The following is a 17,687-nucleotide window of genomic DNA, read 5'->3' as shown; positions in this document are numbered from 1 at the left end:
CTAAATAAATTCCATAACTTATTCTATCCACTCCATGAATCTGTTATCTCAGTTCTACTAGCATTGAGAGTAGGCATAAGAAAAACTATAAATTTCAGAGGTTAAACTGTAGCATTCTGTATAAAGAGTAAACTATAAAACTCCAACCAGACTCTCATAGAACTAACACTTTTGCTGAGGCAAATACCCTTGTCACAAAGTTTACACTACACTCAGAAACTGGAGATCAGACTGTTGTGTTTCTCTGCTAGAATACTCCCTCTGCATACTCGATTCTTTCTTCCTTTAAATCTAGGCCGCAGCAGTGCTCCTAGACCCACACTTAGAATTATAAAATGAATGCCATAAACATGAAAGGAAAAAAGAAATCATACATATCACACGCCTAAGCAGCTTGAAAGGTTTGTGCTTAAAGAGGACACTATGATTTGGAATGCAAGTGGTTGTCCTTAGCTCTGAATTTCCAATCTCTAAATTTATCATATGTCACATTACAGTACACTTTGTGGATTTAACCTTCAAGACATTTAATTACTGATGTAAATAAGCCAAGGCAAACAATTAAATGTTTCTGTAGCTCATTGAACGGGGTATCTCAAAAGCATCGAGAATTCCTGCAATGTCTTTATATCAACTGTTTTTACAAAAACACACTTCTTATTTTTCCCCCCTTATAAATTCTCCTAGATCAATAGTGCAAACATCAACCTCATTGTTTGACCAGGTAGTATCATGGCTACACACAAGTTCTTCCTTCCATATGCATTTTTAGCATTACCTTCCTAACAGCAGAAATCCCCAACACAACATGTTTTATGTAACTGGGGTGACTTCTCATCAAATTCAAACTGAGTTTTGCTATTGGTAGGAAGTTCACAATTTTAAATTTAAAAATTTCATAACACAAATTTCAGATTTCACAACTTATTGATTCTGCAGTCCTTCTACATATCCATTATCGGTAATTCTGTTTTATCAAATAAAGGAGGAATCACAATGAGGAAAGAGTATAAAGGATTTGGTAAGGACTTGACACCTATAGCCTTACTTATATCAAATAGAATGTTACTCAGAAAAACAATATTTGCATCAGATGATCTACTTAAGAAACATGACACTGCTTGGCAATGCTGCTAACGGCAGAATTTGGTCACTGTTAAAGCTTCCAAGTAAAGCCTAACAGTGAGACTTGAATACATCTGAAGAATTTCAGAGAGGCTAGAAATGCAATGTCATCCTGAATCCATTCACCTCTGATCCATACAGGGTCTTCATACAGAATCTCACTGTTACTCCTGCTGGTGGGATGCACTGTACAGCAGCCTGTGTAGACTGAAACTGTGAAAATGCTGCTCCTTTCTTCTTTTTATTATTATTTTTTTTTATTTTATTATTTTTATTTTTTTCACCCCCTTAGTATCAAAGAGACCTGCATTCCAAGCACACTAATCACTGGGTTCAGGCTGTGCTATCAATATACTCGTGGAAAAACCTCTAAACATATGGATTGAAAAGACAGGACTGTTAGGAACTGGACATGTGTAGCAGCAGCTGTCTTACTTGGCACAGCTTACATCAACTTTTCTGGCACAAATTCCATAACCACAGACTTCTAATGGCCACCGGTATCAATCAACATGCTTGGACTAATTCTGAACATAGAAGTTTCACATGTCAATAAGTTTCACATTTTAACAACTATTTTAAGTTAATAAGGCTGATCTAATACACAGGAACATGTTCACTGAGAGCTCAGTTGCATGGCAGCTTGCCTTTTTTGCTGCCAGCTAAGATACCAGGAAAAGAACAGTGGAAACTAAAGCCGCATTAAGGACAGTACACATTTAGTGTCCAGGGAGCATGCCAGCTACAGTATCATGTTTAATTCTTAAACACTAACAACTGATTCATGGCAACAACCCCAAAGGGAAATACTCACCTGCTATTTTAGCTATACTTGATGCATATTTTTAGGGGCTTTTTTTTAACACTATCTTCAGGAATTCCATTTAGCAACTCTATGCTATTAATAGATCTGAACATTTCAAACTGAAAATTTATTCCCCTTCGCCATATTTTTTTAAAGAGAAAAGCAGTACTATGCTTCAATTGAGGCAATGACAGGCACAGAACTATGTGAAGAATAAGGCTGTAAACTCTGTGATCCAAGTGACACTATCAGTATGGCTGATAGTCACACTGGTGTTGCATCTGAGGATGGTGTGTCCCTTCTTCAGTAAGAAAAAATACACTGGTTTGAAAACATTCTCCAAATCCTGTTGTGTACTTAATTCACGAGCAGATTTTCAATAGCTCTATTTTCAATACTGCTACCTGAGTACTAGCTGTCATCTCCCCAGCATGCTTTATAATATCCCCCTTTTATGAACAGAGAACCAATAAATGATACCTAGCATTAAGCTTAGTATCTGGACACCTTGTACTTGGCTGCATTATTAGAATAGTACTGAAATCTATGATTCTGAAGAATAAATAATGCTTATAACAGTAGGGGGGAAAAAAAGCCAAAACCACAAACCAAGCATCTAATCTTAGGTACGAAATTAATTTATAAAGTTTTCAATTTCATCCTAAATACCAGCAGTTTCTAAAAACGCTGCACATACCGGCCAAGGGAGGCCTGAGTACCTTATCCACCTTGAAGGCTGTAAGAGCAGTAATCAAGAAATTGAAAGTAGATGTGCCATTACAGAATATACCTTTGCCAAGTCTGCAGAAACTTCAGCCTATGTAATAATTTCTTAACTGCTTATAAAAAGTAACATCTCAGTCAGACAACAAAACTATTAAGAAAACAGGTAAGAAAAAAAAATTAGAGCCGTCTTGGTTGCAACCATGGTTAATAAGATAAAAACCACCATCAGCTTTTTCTAGTGTAGATTGAAAATAGTTGAAAGAGCAGGTTAATGAAATTTAATGCACCTATTGGACAGATGGATAAAAACTAAAGCAGCAACAAAGGTGAAATGTTTCCATCACACTCTGTATAAGAGATTAATATTCTGTCTGTTCGTAGGACACAGTTACATAGTCAGACTCTAGAATAAGAAAGATAAACTGAAACATAGTGCAAAAAAGCCTACTACCTAAAATGGAAATGTCTTCACTACAGAGCACACCTGCTACACCTGTGATAATTATCTGTTAATGTTAAAGCTGTATAATTATTTTCCAAAATGAACTCATTCTGTGCAACTCATGCTGGTGTGAAACACACAAGCTTGGGAGCATTTTATCTGCAAAGAAAACAGACTAAAACGATCTGGCATTTGCTGATGTTTAGAAAGACCCGAAAAGTGATGGAACAATAATAGTTATCTCAATCCATAAACTACAGATAGCCCTGTAATACAGTTCCTAATTGTGCTGCACCTTTTGAAAGCAGCCTGTTGCCTCATTCACTCTCAACTCCTTATGCAAAAGTAATGGGAAAAAAAAAATAAATCTAACAAAACGCTGAAGTCTTTCTGCCAAAAGGATGAGTGATTTTCTACATAAGCTCTGGTTACTCTAATCACTTAGCAAAGCATTATCACTTTGGTTTGTCTGGATTTGAGATTTAAAAAGTATACTACTCAGAAAAGATTTATCTTTCTATCCCAAATAAACGCTTTAATTTTTTTCCAGTATCTTAGCAGATGTAACTGAATACTGAATTGGAGAAAAAAGAACTTTCTCTAATTGGATTAGAAAAAAAGATTTCAGATAGCAGAAATACATCTTTGTTATTTTAACCAACAGCTGCTATCCATCACTCCTTGATAATTCATATTCCTTAAGTCAATGACTTGAAAGTATTCCTCTTCAGCTAAAACAAAGAAAAACTACAGTACTGACACATTTCATCAGCATTAAGAAATGAGGCAACTCTCAGAAAAAGTGACTGCATTCAGGCTGCTGTGATGGGCATTTGTGGCTGACTATACTTTCTGTCAAAAGGACAGCATGTTTTAGTTTCAGTTCCCCAATTTCTCTTAACCTTGTACTCATAAGCACTCTTCATGAAAGTCTAAGCTTACATCGTATCACAAGAAATAAGGGAGAAATTACTACATTTCTCTTCTGCTCCACTGACTGTGCAGAAAAGGATCCTAAGTAAAATTAGTTATGATCCTAAGTCGAATTAATTAATCACTGATAAACTATGATCATCTCACTGATATTACATTCACCACAGAATCCTATGAATAGATAGGAGCAGGATAAGAAAATCTGAAGAAACAAGCATATAGAAATATGCATCATTGATGGTTGTTCTCCCATTCACCTGGCATTTGCTTTGTTAGGTTAGTTTTACAGAAGCTTTTGCAGAATTACTGTATCAGATACTCACGTTTAATGCTGCTCAGCCTACTTCTGGGCAGTGAACAGTCTACAGAGGCTAAAAATAGAAAAAAAATGGATGCAATTCACTATTAGTGTTTGTCATGGCTAAAAAATAAAAAATAAAACAGGACATACGCTAATTTAATTAGAATAAAGCATATTTTTCACTATTTTAAAATACAGTAAGAAATGGAGAAATGATAGGAAAATTAGCATAAGCACATCCAAAACACTGTTTCTGAAAATAGCTTGAAAGAAAGTACAGTGCTTTGGGAGGTATTCAAAAACCTTTTATCACATAAGTCATATTATTGCAAAATTCTCTGCACTGAATTTAAACACTCAGTACATTCTGCCAAGCCTGAACATTAATATTTCTTGGACTTAAATCCCCAGAACAAGTTTATGCAATGAAAAAATAAAAATATAGACACTAACAGCTATATACAGACAAAAAAAAAGTCAGTGGCCTTAGTTTAACTGAAAATGTTCTGTAATCATTTGTAAAATAAGTTTGGAATATTTGCTCTTGAGGTTATCTCCATATGCTTATCTCAGTATCCTGTTTTATTACAGCACTACTGCTGAATGAAGAGAATACAGCACAAAGTACCCTTAAATAAAGTTGTAACTTTGGTAGCGCTCAAGAGAAAAGGTTTTCATACAAAACTTTCGATCCTAATATCACTTAAGTATTACTACATAAAAGCTGTATCTTCTTGCTGACATCACTCTGAGCACAAAACAGGAAAAAAAAAATTAGGCTTCTGACAACCCTTTGATATAAGCCTATTCTGAAAAATGAGATAAATCTAGAAGTGGAAATTATTTATATATGCAATTTTTACCTTTGGCTGAAAGAATTCTGTTATAATGAAACATCAAGTGGTCTCTGATCAGGTACTGGTTTGTCAGACTTGGGGAGGAGTCGATGCAGAAAGCTATTAAGATTAAAATTAACATTATAAAGCAGGTAAAAGAATATTCTGACTTTGAAGTTATTAACTGCAATTCAAATATAAAAGCCCATATTTCCAATAACAGCTGGACACCTGACCAGTAAAAATAAAAGCCAAAAGAACATTAAGGTGGTTTTGCTCTTAACTTTTATCCTGTATCAAGTATGGAGATAAAACTCTGCTTTTCTATGAGCCAGTTACAACATTGTGCTTTTGACAGACTTCCACTTAAGCTTTCACAGAATCATACAATGGCTTGGGGTTGGAAGGGACCTTAAGGATCATCTCATTCCAGCTCCCCTGCAGTGGACAGGGTTGCTAGCCACTAAAAAAGGCTGCCCAGGGATCCATCAAGCCTGGCCTTGACACCTCCAGAGAAGCAGCATTGTGGAAAAAGCACTTCTCTGAGCAGTAGGTCATTTTTTCCTACTCCCACTGCAGCACCAGTTTACATCTAGTAGTGTTTCTGGAACACTCAGTGTTTGCAGAAGGCAGAAGCTACAAACTCAAAATTACTGTGTGCTTCTCTGTTCAGTGGAAGCCAGTTTGCCTAACCTGCCAGTATAACAGGAAACTATCTTAGCTCCTTTGTTGGTGTTCCCCCTATCCCCACAGTGAGCCATCAGCTTGACAAATAGTTACTGATGTAGCTGAAGTTGGAAAATGTCAGCATGGAAATTTCCTTTTTAACCAGCTCTTTCTAAAAAAGAGTCTGAGATGGCACAGAAACATATCCTATCCTATCCTATCCCAGCAACTACGTGCAAAGGAACAGGTTTGAATTCAACATTTCCTCCAAGTAGTAATTCTACCTATTCCAGCTAATGCAGATGTGTTCCTAATTATTTCTAGCTAGTGTAACAGTCCAGGCAAAAATAATAAAAAAAAATCAATATCGTGTAGTAATTTTAAGTACTATTAAATTTAACCAATAGAGCTCAGTGTAAATGCCCATGGAATCACTGAATATTCTGAGTTCGAAGGAATCCACATGGTTCATCAAGTCCAACTTCTGACTCCAGCATTTTGATCATGAATGCAATTAATTCACACAGAAAAACCCTAACAGCCTTTCAATGAAAGAAAGTGTGTTACTTACCATTACTTTTAGTACTTAGCTGTCCTTTAAATGGGCTTGCTGGACCACATCTGGGAATGACCACAGCTGGGTATTCAAGCACTTTAACTAAATGTCAAACAGTTAGAAATGAGAAAATACACATTCTGACAGACAAGCAAAATAAATAAAAATATAATTCCCCAAAGAATTATTCAGTTATTGTAGCACACTTTTTCCTAGATGAAAAGTCTTCATTACCCTAGAATACAACAGCATAACTAAGTAACTTAATAAAGATGCCAAAATACGATTGTAAAACATCTACTGGTTCAAGGGCTTAAGCAGCTTAAGAGACCTTTAGATCACTTCAACCTGAACATTAGTCATTAGACTGCACAGAGACTCAGCCAAGGTTATGTAGCTATGATAAACTCTAATTTAAATGTTTATTGATTGAATTTTATCATTACATCAAACAATTAATGTGTAAGAAATTCTGTATGTAGATAAAGATTGTGTTTAGTATGAAACTCAAGAGTTTAATAGATTCAAAAGAAACTAATTACATTTGTGCGACAAACCACCCTACTAATAAGGACATGCTCTTTCAAATATCTGTTACTGTTAATGCAAAAAGAATTTGGTTTGCTATTCCATCTTCTGTCAGTTTATAGACTGAAAACCCTCTAAACAAATGTAGATACTGACAAAACATAAACATCCAATTGTCCCGAAATACAAAAATGTGAATTGAAATCCCTTGGGGGGGGGGGAGAGCGGAGGGGGGGGTTGGAGGGAAGTAGCAATGTCAGGCTCACAACCACTGTCTGTAAGGTGACCTATGATTTAAAATACACATCCAATTTAATTTAGAATTCATAGCATTTTTAGAACAAATTGTAACAGAAGGTAGGTGCACTGCTGTTTCAAATACTAGCACATACAAAGCATTTTTTCATGGTTTCCAAGACCCTGCTCAGAGTACAAATTAAAACAAATGAGGAGAGTGGGAATCTTTCTGTCTGGGCTTCAGTTGGATCAGCAAAGGCAGGCATCTGTACAGAATAACTGCACAGTGCAAGAAATTATGCTGAAAGACGTAGCCAGGCTTAAGCCATGTTTTTAACAGCCCCTTAATTCCACTTTTCATAGCTTTTTACTCTCTTTTTACCTCTGCCCAGCACTTTGCTTTCCATCCTCTCTATCTTCATTTCCCACTGTTATGTGACAGTTATGAGTATAAAACAGTACTGTTAAAGCTATGAATATCACTATAGTGTGTCATAGCGCAGCTTTAAATGTTGCTTTTAAACATGCTGCATGAGATGCTGTCCAACTATTAGTTGGCAGAGATCACATCAAAATAAATTATTCTCAATATTTTTTTTAATATCATTTCCTCAAAGACTTTATAGAAAGACATGTTGTACTAAATTTCAAGTGATTAGGATTAGCTTAAGTAAAAAATAAATAAATAAAATGAAAATGATTAACGTATGTGGATTTTTACCTAATATTTTCTTAGGACATTGTCATGTCTGAATTAACATTGTCGATTCCCACAGTTGCAAAGCACAACTTGTACCAGTTTTGAAATAGCATGAGAGTTCCACACTCAGAAAAGCCTGCCTTTACACAGCTCCAGCTCTGACATGGTGTCTTCAGGCACAACACTCCCACCCCTTCTGATGGGAGGTGCCAGGAAGGCAGAACAAAGGAAATGTGCTATCACAGATTTTTTCAGTGCTAGCCTGAAACTGTTCTTAAGGTATGATATCTTCTTTGAAGCCAAAGGGAAACATTCTTCTACACCCATTTCAATCTGCTCTTTTAAAATCTGCTTGTGGTACAATTCCCCCTAGTCTCTATTTATAATTTAAACATACATGGGCAAGCAAGACTATAAAAGTATTAGCATTCCAAGCATATAGCAAGAATTTATCAGGTTTAGAATGACTGCCTCTGTAATGATTACATACCCTGGTCAATAATGGCTTACTTTCCTATTTATGGATTACCTTTCTCTTGCAGTGTAACACCAAAGTGGTACTCACAACCTAGTTGGATAACTGTCCTGAAAATCACGACCTCCTGAAGTTACAGTGCTCACATTTTTAGAGAATGGAAGTCCTTTGAAAGAGTTAAGTGTTTGATTATAACATTTTGGTAAATAAAATATTGTCCTGATGATTAAAAAAAGGAAAATGTGTAAGCTATATATAAGCCAGAAATGTAATCTCAACAGGCACATGAAAATCTGAAGGTTTTCACTCACAGTTGCTCAAAATAACCTAAAAAACCTCCTGTATTTTCTGCATTCAGTGCCAAGTAATAATTCTAGATGACACTTGATACCATGAGATTAACAGCTATAAGGTCATCTCTAACTAATTTCTGTGTGCAAGTGTTGTAGAGGTAAATATGGGCATCTTAAAAATGCAAGGGGATGTTCTCGTAACGGCAGATGGTTCATTTCTGATAAGCTTAATGCCTCTGTCCTGAGTTAAAGAGAATCAGATCCACTCAGAAACTGTTGCTTGCACTGTCTGTAGATGGAAGTAAATCTCTATTCAGCACTAGAAGAAAAATGTGAGGATTCTGACACGTTCACTTACTTCGCATCACCAGCAGATGGCAACACGGATAAGCTGTATGGAAAGAACTATTGCATTGGCTCCTTCTGCCCTATGCAATTCATGTGTTACAGAGTCGGGAGGAAGGGGAAAGGAGGAGGGGGGGGAGGAATAATAAGTTCTCTCCTACCCCAACATCCTGCATCATTATTAAATAAGAAAGAAACGCTGTCAGAAAGTGTCAGGAGGAAGAAATATCTCATAGGCTCATCTAGTATTCCGACTGTGGGCAGAGCACACAAGCACACATACCTGTAGTGCTACATCCCACCCTCTCTGTCCCTTGCACCAAATGAAGTGGTGGAGACACTTCTGTAACACTTCCATTAAAGAGGATGTTTGAGTCTCTGTGAACCGCCTCGTCTCACAGAACTCACTGACACCTTCTTTTTACAGACAAATGCCTCAAAGATACCAATTTGACTGAAATAAGCAATGGTCAGAGCTACTGAAGCAGTAAGGAGTAAGTAAACTTTTGTTTACTTAGGATCTGGGACTGTTCATGTAGACATTCAACTGCATTTATCATTGCTACATTAAGTTCAGCTTACATTTTTACCCCATAAACCTGCAGTCTGAAATTCAAAACAGCTTTGAATTTGTTCTCTTAAATTGCTTAAGCCAGAGAAGAAAATAGAGAACCTGGTATGTGGGGAGACTTATTTTATTGTTAGTTCAAAACAACTGAAGCGAGGTAGAATGTTAGGATTCAAATGTCTCACAGGATACTTGTCTACTGACTTGAGCAGGTGTTCGTTTCAATTCAGTTTTTGTTTTCAAAGTTATTTACATAGTAGCAAAGACTAACTACAATTGAAGGCTTAGATAAGTGAAAAACAAACAAAAAAAAGAAAAGAAAAACCCAAACGAAAAATAAAGAAGGTGGGATTTTTTTAGTTATCAAACATAAACCTAACAAAACGACAACAGCAAAAATAATGGTGGGTGTTCAAGGAACAACTGGATGTTGTGTTGAGGGACATGGTTTAGTGGGAGCTATTGGTAATAGGTGAACAGTTGGACTGGATTCAGGTCTTTTCCAACTTTGCTGATTCTATAATTTCAGATCTAGAACATTAATAGATACAGAAAAGATTGCCAGTCTTTCATTACAGCATTCTCATAGGAAGGATTTAAACACATCTATTAACCTGCTGTTTTTATGCTTCAGATACAGCAAATCAAAAATACTGAAAAAAATTCAATCTAGTCACCTTTACCTTACAAAGAGTTGTTATTTAATAGACAACTCATAAAAATACAGAGACCTGAGGGGAAATATTGAGTACAGGCACCTACATGCAGGACTAGAAGCCACAAGCCCTCCACCTAACTGTATAGATTTGTGTGAGCTCTGTGTTTCTGTAAAAGCAATTTATTGATCTGAGGTTGAAACAACCCCAAGCCCTATGTAGATTTAGACCTCAGGTCTCCCCAGCTGTCCCAGTGGAACATGCCCATCACTCAGCCAAGGCCACCACCCTTTCATGTATTGGATTTTTTTGTGGCTCAAAGATTCTTGCATTCCCTGATGCACAGTGGCCTCTTGGCTGGAAAGCACCTATAATGGACTGAAACTGCAGCATTCATGTGAGATGTGACAATTTGATCTCCCAGAGGACATTCAAAATGCTATGCAAACACAATATCCACTACCCTAACTTCTAAAGGCTTTGAGCTGCTGCCTTTTCCACTACTAGTTCCTCTTCTCTTCCTTCCCAGTGCCTGAATACTCTAAAATAAAGCCAGCCAGACATCTCTGCCCAAGTGGGTAACTCCAGAAACTACACACAGAAGTGGCTTTCTGCCACAAACTTACCAGAAGCCAAGGATTCTCTATCACCCTTCCTGGCTAGTTTAGTGATCATTTCAGTGAATCCTGCTACAGATTCATTTGCTAACTCTGTACATGCTAACAGCATTCTGCAGCACTAACACTGTACACATGAACAGGAGTGTGAAATCCTAAATATATCAGGAGTGGAGGCAACTCCTTCAAGCATCTAAATCTAACGTTTCTGAAAAGGTCATATTTAAAGGAGTGAAATTTGGACCCGCTAAGTAGATTTTTACCTTTTTGGTACTATGAGAACATTTAAATCAAAATATCCATGAACTCTTCATGCTGCAAAAGTTGTCCATATGAATACAACATAGACACACAGTAAACACTAAGACTCCTACTTCTTACTCACAGCTGGGTGAAATTGCTTAACAAATTCAGGACCAGAAAGAAGAAAAGGCTGGCAGACAGTAGAGATAAACCTACAGACTCCTTTTTCAGGAAGACAGGCGGTACAATCACAAAAGGTAACATTTTCATAGTCAGCTGGTTATGGAATGCACTGATAGTGTTCAATTCTATCTGAAAAGTATGAGAGGTAAAACTGAGCCCTTCATAATGACTTAATAACATGTTACTTTTCTTCCTGTTTGTGAAAACTAAGCAAAAGACTCCTGGAACTGCTTCTGGTTTCAATTACAAAGAAAATCTCCCATGAATCCTGAGAACACAAAGTCTTAGGTGTAAAGCTGCCTTCTACAACACCACATTTAAGACTTATTTTAAAAGTAGAGAATCAACCAGAAATGAATAAATAAATAAATAAATGTGTTGTCGCTGTTTCCCAGTTTTTCTGAAGTAAAATGTGATGAATAAGGCTACAATATTCCAATTTTAAAATGAAGATCCTAATGTTCCATTTGAATTTTGCACGTGATCATTTGTGTCAGAGGCAAAATATTATGAAAGTAATTCAATGAACCATTCCCTGACACGCACACCATACATAATCTTCTAAGCCATTAATTAGATAGGTGCTATTTATATGCTTACTCTGCTGGATTACACAAAACCTCTTCTTTACATCTACTCTCAATGTGCAAGACTTGGGTCTCTCAATTCTTTACATTATCTTAACTAATAGTGTAACAGTTTCTTGCATAAATTAAAACTATTCAACAAAAATATTTCAAAATTCAAAACCTCCTGATTAAAGAAATAAAACAAAATAATAGCCTTAAAACAGGCTCTTTTGAGTCTTATTTAATGAATTCTTGAAAAATATTACAATTTTCCCCATTAGCAGGTATCACGTACAAGTCGACATGCATATATATAGAGAGAAAAACACACTCTACTCAGTTTATAGTGTACAGACACAAAAGGCCTCTTGATCTTTTTTAACTTGTGCCTACAAGGAATTCCCTCTCCATCAGTATTTTATCTTCCACTTACCCATATTTCTAACCAAAAAGGCACAGCTGGCCTTGTGCAGAACACATCAGAGAATTCTTGCTTCGTTGAGTTGCAGGTAACGTTGCAGAGTATGATCTGGAGCAACTAGGGTTAATGATTTGAATTCTGCTACTTTAGCACATACTTCATTTGAAGCATGCCAGAAACCTTCAATGAAATTGGACCTATTAGGTATTTCAGTTCTACAACAATTTTAAACTATTTCCTCAATGAAGACGGGATGAGTCATACTACGTGAATAAAAGTCACTGAGTAGACTACTTTACCAATGGGTAAATTAATGACAGGTTTAAATGACTGGCTGAGACAAGGTTTTAATTTGGTAAAAAGTTATGGTCAGCAATTAACATTTGCCACGTTCAGTTAAAACGTATCGTTATGGTTCAACCGTATGTCATTTCTTCTTTGGTCAACTTTTGAAGACTCAGAATGGTATCACTAAGTTGATTGTTGTGTATAACAACAAGAATTGTTCTGGACAGACATTATATGGACACAACTATCTCATACAGAATACAGATATTTGTTCTGCCTCTTTCACAAACTGCCTGTAAGCACGTGGAGGGCTGTTCTGCCCATTTTGCTCAGGCAAAACAATGTGATACATTCCTAAGCATTCAAACAATAGCTTAGCATTTAAAGAGATGATTATTTCCTAATTTGAATTATTTTGTATGATTTTATTTTTTTTTTTTATTGACAGTGAGGGTCATTCTTTCAAAGCTTCTGCAACCTGAATGAAATTTAGATCTTATATTTTACTTATTCTGTTTTTACAGTCAACAGATTATGATTGTTCATAAAAATACTTTGAGAATCAAGAACATGAACAGTGAAGAACATGACAGTCTGTCTTCACGCAGTGAAGGGGAATGTCTTCAACAGAAACTGCAAGAACATTATACATACATATATGGATGCAGAAGGTCCTAGTTTTTGCCCAGAAGTTCCCATGTAGTAACAGACCTCATGTTAAAACCCTACTCTGATACCAGACATCATCTGGAGCGACATCTGTCACCAACTCCAAAGACTTGATCTGACACCACAAAGATGCAATGTGAAATGTTATCTCACTAGATCTGACCTGACACAGCTGTGTACAATTTTGACTGCACAGCACTGAGTAATTCCTACCACTGTTTTATACCATTCATGCCATCAAGTTCATATCTAAAAATACTTCAGATACTTTCCAAGAGCTGGAGCTAGATCATGCTAGCATTTTTTTCATGTTTATGCCTGTTTTTATTTCGCAAATGACAAATGTCTCTATGAGTATTTGCAGGAACTGAGCACAACGGCAGCCCACAGATGATTAAATCTGGGTAAGGAATTACAGAATCATACAGAATCACAGCAGCAGAAGGGCAGCAGATCACCTGGCCCAAGCCCAATAGTGGAATTCTGCTCACACACACATAAAAACAAACAACAACGAAAAACTCCGCAGTATAAAGGACAGTTCAGAGCCGTACCAGCTTTGGAAAAGAACAAATGTTGATCCCAAAGGGCACAGAACTTCAGACTGACAACGAGGCGGCTCTTTGCCCATCCGATACCGCACTGAGACAGCAACGCTGAGCGCCGTTAAAAAACAGAATCAGCGCAACGATGCTGCCTGCAAGGCGGTCGCTTTAGCGGCCACGTTTCTAGGTTAAACCTTTAGCCCCTCACCCTCCTGGAGGCCGCTGCCGAGTCGTGGTCCCTGCGGGCAGATGCCCTAACGGCTCTGAACGGCCCAACTCAACACGAACCGGACCGGTCCCGGCCACGGCGGGGCAGGCTGCGGGCTCGGTCCCCGGCAGCACCGCCGCCATTACTACCCTGACACCCGAACAGACCCGCCCGGCACCGTCCCCACTCAACAGAGAGCCGCGCCCCAGCACCCCCCGGCTGGGAAGGCCGAGCAATGCAGTCTCGCAGCGCGCCCCAACGCCGCCAGGCCCCGCCCGCTGCCCCCCGGCCCCGCACCTTGGCTCCGCCTGCCGTCGCTCTCCATCCTCACCCCCATGCTCTTGGGAGAGCTCGACGCTCTGCTCAAGGCAGCAGCGGCTCTACGTCCGCCGCTGCCGAGCGGGGCGGGGCCCTGAGTCTGGCTCGGAGAGACGTGGCCTGGCCCGGCGGCCTCCGCTGTTTCCATGGTGTCGGGAGCGTCGCGCCGGGTGGGGCAGGGCCAGGCCGCGGCTTCGGAGGGCGGTTGTCCCCGGCCCCGGTCACAGCATGGGGTCTGCTTGCACTAACTTCCGCCTTTGGGAAGCAGCGCTGTCGGGAGCCCTCGATCCCCGAGCTGGGTCCTCTCCTGGGCCTGGGGCTCCCATCCACGTTGCGCTGCTGTCAGTTTTTTTACATTCGTTGTTGTAACTCATGTAACGTGAGCTGGATAAAGGTGAATCACTGCTGGCACAGGAATCTTTAAGCAATGTGTTACACTCCAAAGTTTTGCTTCTTCTGTGGAATCCACAGTAATTATTTAAACCTGCTTGCAACCTGACTGAAAGTAACAAAATAATTGGTACCAATGAGTGTTTTAAGCAAAATTACTCTTGTTTTTGGAAGAGAGAAGAGAAGCTGGAGTATTCCCAGTGTGTTACAGTGAAGAAATTCACTCTTTCAAAAGAACAGTTCCACAGCAGCAAATGTTGAAAAGCAGTATTTGATCGTATCATTGATGTATGTATTAATGCTGATGTGCTTGTTTCTAACTTTTTGAAGAAGTGATAGGTTTGGTTTTACATAGTCACTCCAAAAGTAGTGTCTCCTATTTATCTCCATGGAAACTACAATAGATGATACAAAGAACACAGAAACACTGGTAGAGCGAATTCTCAGCTACAAAACGCTGTTTTTCATCGCAGTCAGCAACCTTAGCTATGCATTTTTGCCAGTGATGAACAAGAGCCTTATTTCATCCTCATTTCAAACTCCCAGTAGGTCACAGAAACAGATATAGTCATGCTGGATGAAACCCTAAGTACTGCTGTATGCTTTGCGTGAAAGTAGTGCTTACCAAATAGTTCAGAAAACTTTTGAGTAGTCAACTACTGAATGTTGGATGCATAGCTGAAGTTTCTTGTTAACCCCTAGTTCTTGCTGGGTTCACACACACATTAGTTGTGTGAAGTACTCTTTGGAAATAGCCTTAGTTCTTGTTCTCCACATCATAGTGATCATTTTGACAGTCTGATACTGCTTTCTGTAAAATCATCTGTAATTCTAATTGTTTTTAAGTTTGTCTAAGAGGGGTCAGGAGAGGAAATACAAGCCTCCCTGGATCCTCATTCCAACTCATCTTCCTGATTGTTTTTTATAGTGTCTGCTCCCATGCTATGTCAACTTTCACCAACTGTTAGATGACAAAATAGCTTTCTTTTTTGTTTGTTTGTTTGTTTGTTGCTAAAACAAATCATTTAGAAGCATTTTTTTCTTTCTCTGATATCTCTTCTGGTGTGAAGACAATGATGTCATGAATAGTGTTTGATAAGTTGACTCCTCCATGCATAAAGTGCAAATCCAGAAAGCCCTGAACCCAAGTACTATTTCTCTTTCCCTTTCCCTAAAGCAGATTTTTGATTGCTTGTAAAATTAGAACTTAGGAGATAGGGCTTCAGGAAACCTTAGTTGCTGTGTCTCAGTACTTAGACTTCTTTGTAATAATTCACAGAGTTACATCAGTAACTGTGGAGGTAGGGATTGTCTTAAAGCAGTGTTGATTTCAGATACTTGATGATACTGCAGAGAATGTTAGGTGTGTGAGATCTCACTGCTGTGTGGTGTCCTGGGCAGTAGCTGTAATGTTGTGTATTGACTACAGAGATCATGCTACTGAAAAGATCTCTCGTTTTTGTTTGTTTTGTTTTTGTTGCTTTCGAATGAGCTAGACATAGCAATATCTTTATACTTTTCAAATACTTTTTGTTTCATTGTTTGAATTCAGAAATTCTGGTTCTTGAATTCCCAGTGTATCATTCTCAAAGCATAGTAACTAGGCTGCTCTTTCTGACCCTAATTATGTATTTCTCATAGTGTCCTTCCCATTGTTCATATGTTTTCTTCCACCTTGTAGATAATTACAACTCCCAAATGTGAGTGAGTGTTTTTAGAAACACTGTTCTGCTGGTTTCTAGGCAACACTGTGGGAACGTAGCAATTTCCACTATTTCCCCCTCGATCAGAAGCATCCTAGAAACACCCCAGCTCTGAAGTTTTTGACCTCCAATAGCAACATATACCAGAGCTCTATGTGTTTGTAACTGGTCTGACTCACAGGCTTTTGCTCTTTGGCTTTATTTGATCTCTAAGAGTGTATGTAATTAAAAGCTAACCCATATATATTGCAGTGTGCTCACACGTTAAGTCCTGCAACATATACTAAATAAAAATAAGCCTTAAAATAAATTTAATTGGTCATGGATTTTGATCTATCACAGTAAGTTCAAAAATAAATGAATTGCTGCAGAGACCATTGTCAAAGAAATAGCGTATTGAAAACTATAAATGTTGTCCTCTTCCAAATTGAAAACAAGAAACACAGCACTGAATGTTGTTGGCTGTCTTTCTCAGGAGGGCATTTTCCCATTTTCCTTGAAACTTTAGCATACAAAATGGTTTTAAAGTGTGCCTGCACTGGGGAGGATGGGAGCAGCAGGAGGAGTCACAGTGGAAGGTCTAGAAGGACACCTGTTCTTATGTTTGAAGGGTTTACTATCACCTACTTGCAAACTACATCTCCCCAGTTTATCATCTAGGTAGACCTTACCACTCTCTACAATTTCCTGGAAGGAGGTTGTAGCGAGGTGGAGTTTGGCCCTTTTTTCCTACATAACAGTGGCAGGATGAGAGGGAATGACTTAAAGCTGAGCCAGGGGACATTCAGATTTGCTGTGATAAAAGGAAAAAAAAATATTCTCAGAAAGAGTGGTAATTATGGCCTATTGCCATAGGCTGCCTGGGGATGTAGTAGAGCATCATCCCTGAAGCTGTTCAAGAAATGGGTAGCTGTGACACTGAGGGACATGGCTTATTGGCATGATGATGATAGGTTGGTCATGGGGCTCGATGATCTTTGTCATCTTTTCCAACCTTTGTACTTCTATGATTCTGTGACCTAATGTAGACACCTACCATTCTGCATATTTATCGTTAATAGTATTTTGCAATAAAACAGCATTTTCAAGATCTGTGTAGTGTTTATTTTTGTGGAAGAAACAAATTTGTTAGAGAAAAGGACATCAGAAAAAGGAATCAGTCCATAAGATGCTTAGCTTTTTTTGGCATGATTAGCACAGATCAGACTGGTTTCCTCTGAAAAAGACTGCCTGTCAGGTAGCACCTCCAACAGCTGGCATTTCATTTAGGACAGAGATCAATTTGTAATGACAAAAATTCTACATTCCTGGGATTTAGCCTGCTTGGTAAAATGGTTTGTT

The 17,687-nt window shown here is 38.3% G+C and overlaps 1 protein-coding gene across 3 annotated transcripts in view; it reads right to left on the bottom strand.

Moving 5' to 3' along the window:
- Positions 1-14,599, bottom strand: part of SPATA7 (spermatogenesis associated 7) — a 31,054-nt gene extending 16,455 nt beyond the window's left edge. Inside the window, exons 1-4 of one of the 3 annotated variants that reach the window (XM_015865376.3) lie at positions 14,233-14,599; positions 6,406-6,492; positions 5,196-5,288; positions 4,355-4,402 (exon numbers count right to left, since the gene is read on the bottom strand). In XM_015865376.3, the coding sequence (XP_015720862.1) occupies positions 4,355-4,402; positions 5,196-5,288; positions 6,406-6,492; positions 14,233-14,401 (397 nt within the window). In that variant the 5' untranslated portion in view covers positions 14,402-14,599. Of the gene's footprint in view, positions 1-4,354; positions 4,403-5,195; positions 5,289-6,405; positions 6,493-13,736; positions 14,105-14,232 lie in introns of those variants that run through there. The other 2 variants (XM_085550519.1, XM_085550518.1) reach the window with 2 other exon arrangements.
- Between the last annotated feature and the right edge of the window lie 3,088 nt (positions 14,600-17,687).

Source organism: Coturnix japonica, chromosome 5 (assembly GCF_054131305.1).
Source record: "Coturnix japonica strain WE chromosome 5, WE-NBRP24, whole genome shotgun sequence".
Classification (NCBI taxonomy): Eukaryota; Metazoa; Chordata; class Aves; order Galliformes; family Phasianidae; genus Coturnix; species Coturnix japonica.
Note: the sequence above shows the minus strand (reverse complement) of the source record. Positions and strands in the feature narration are given on the sequence as shown.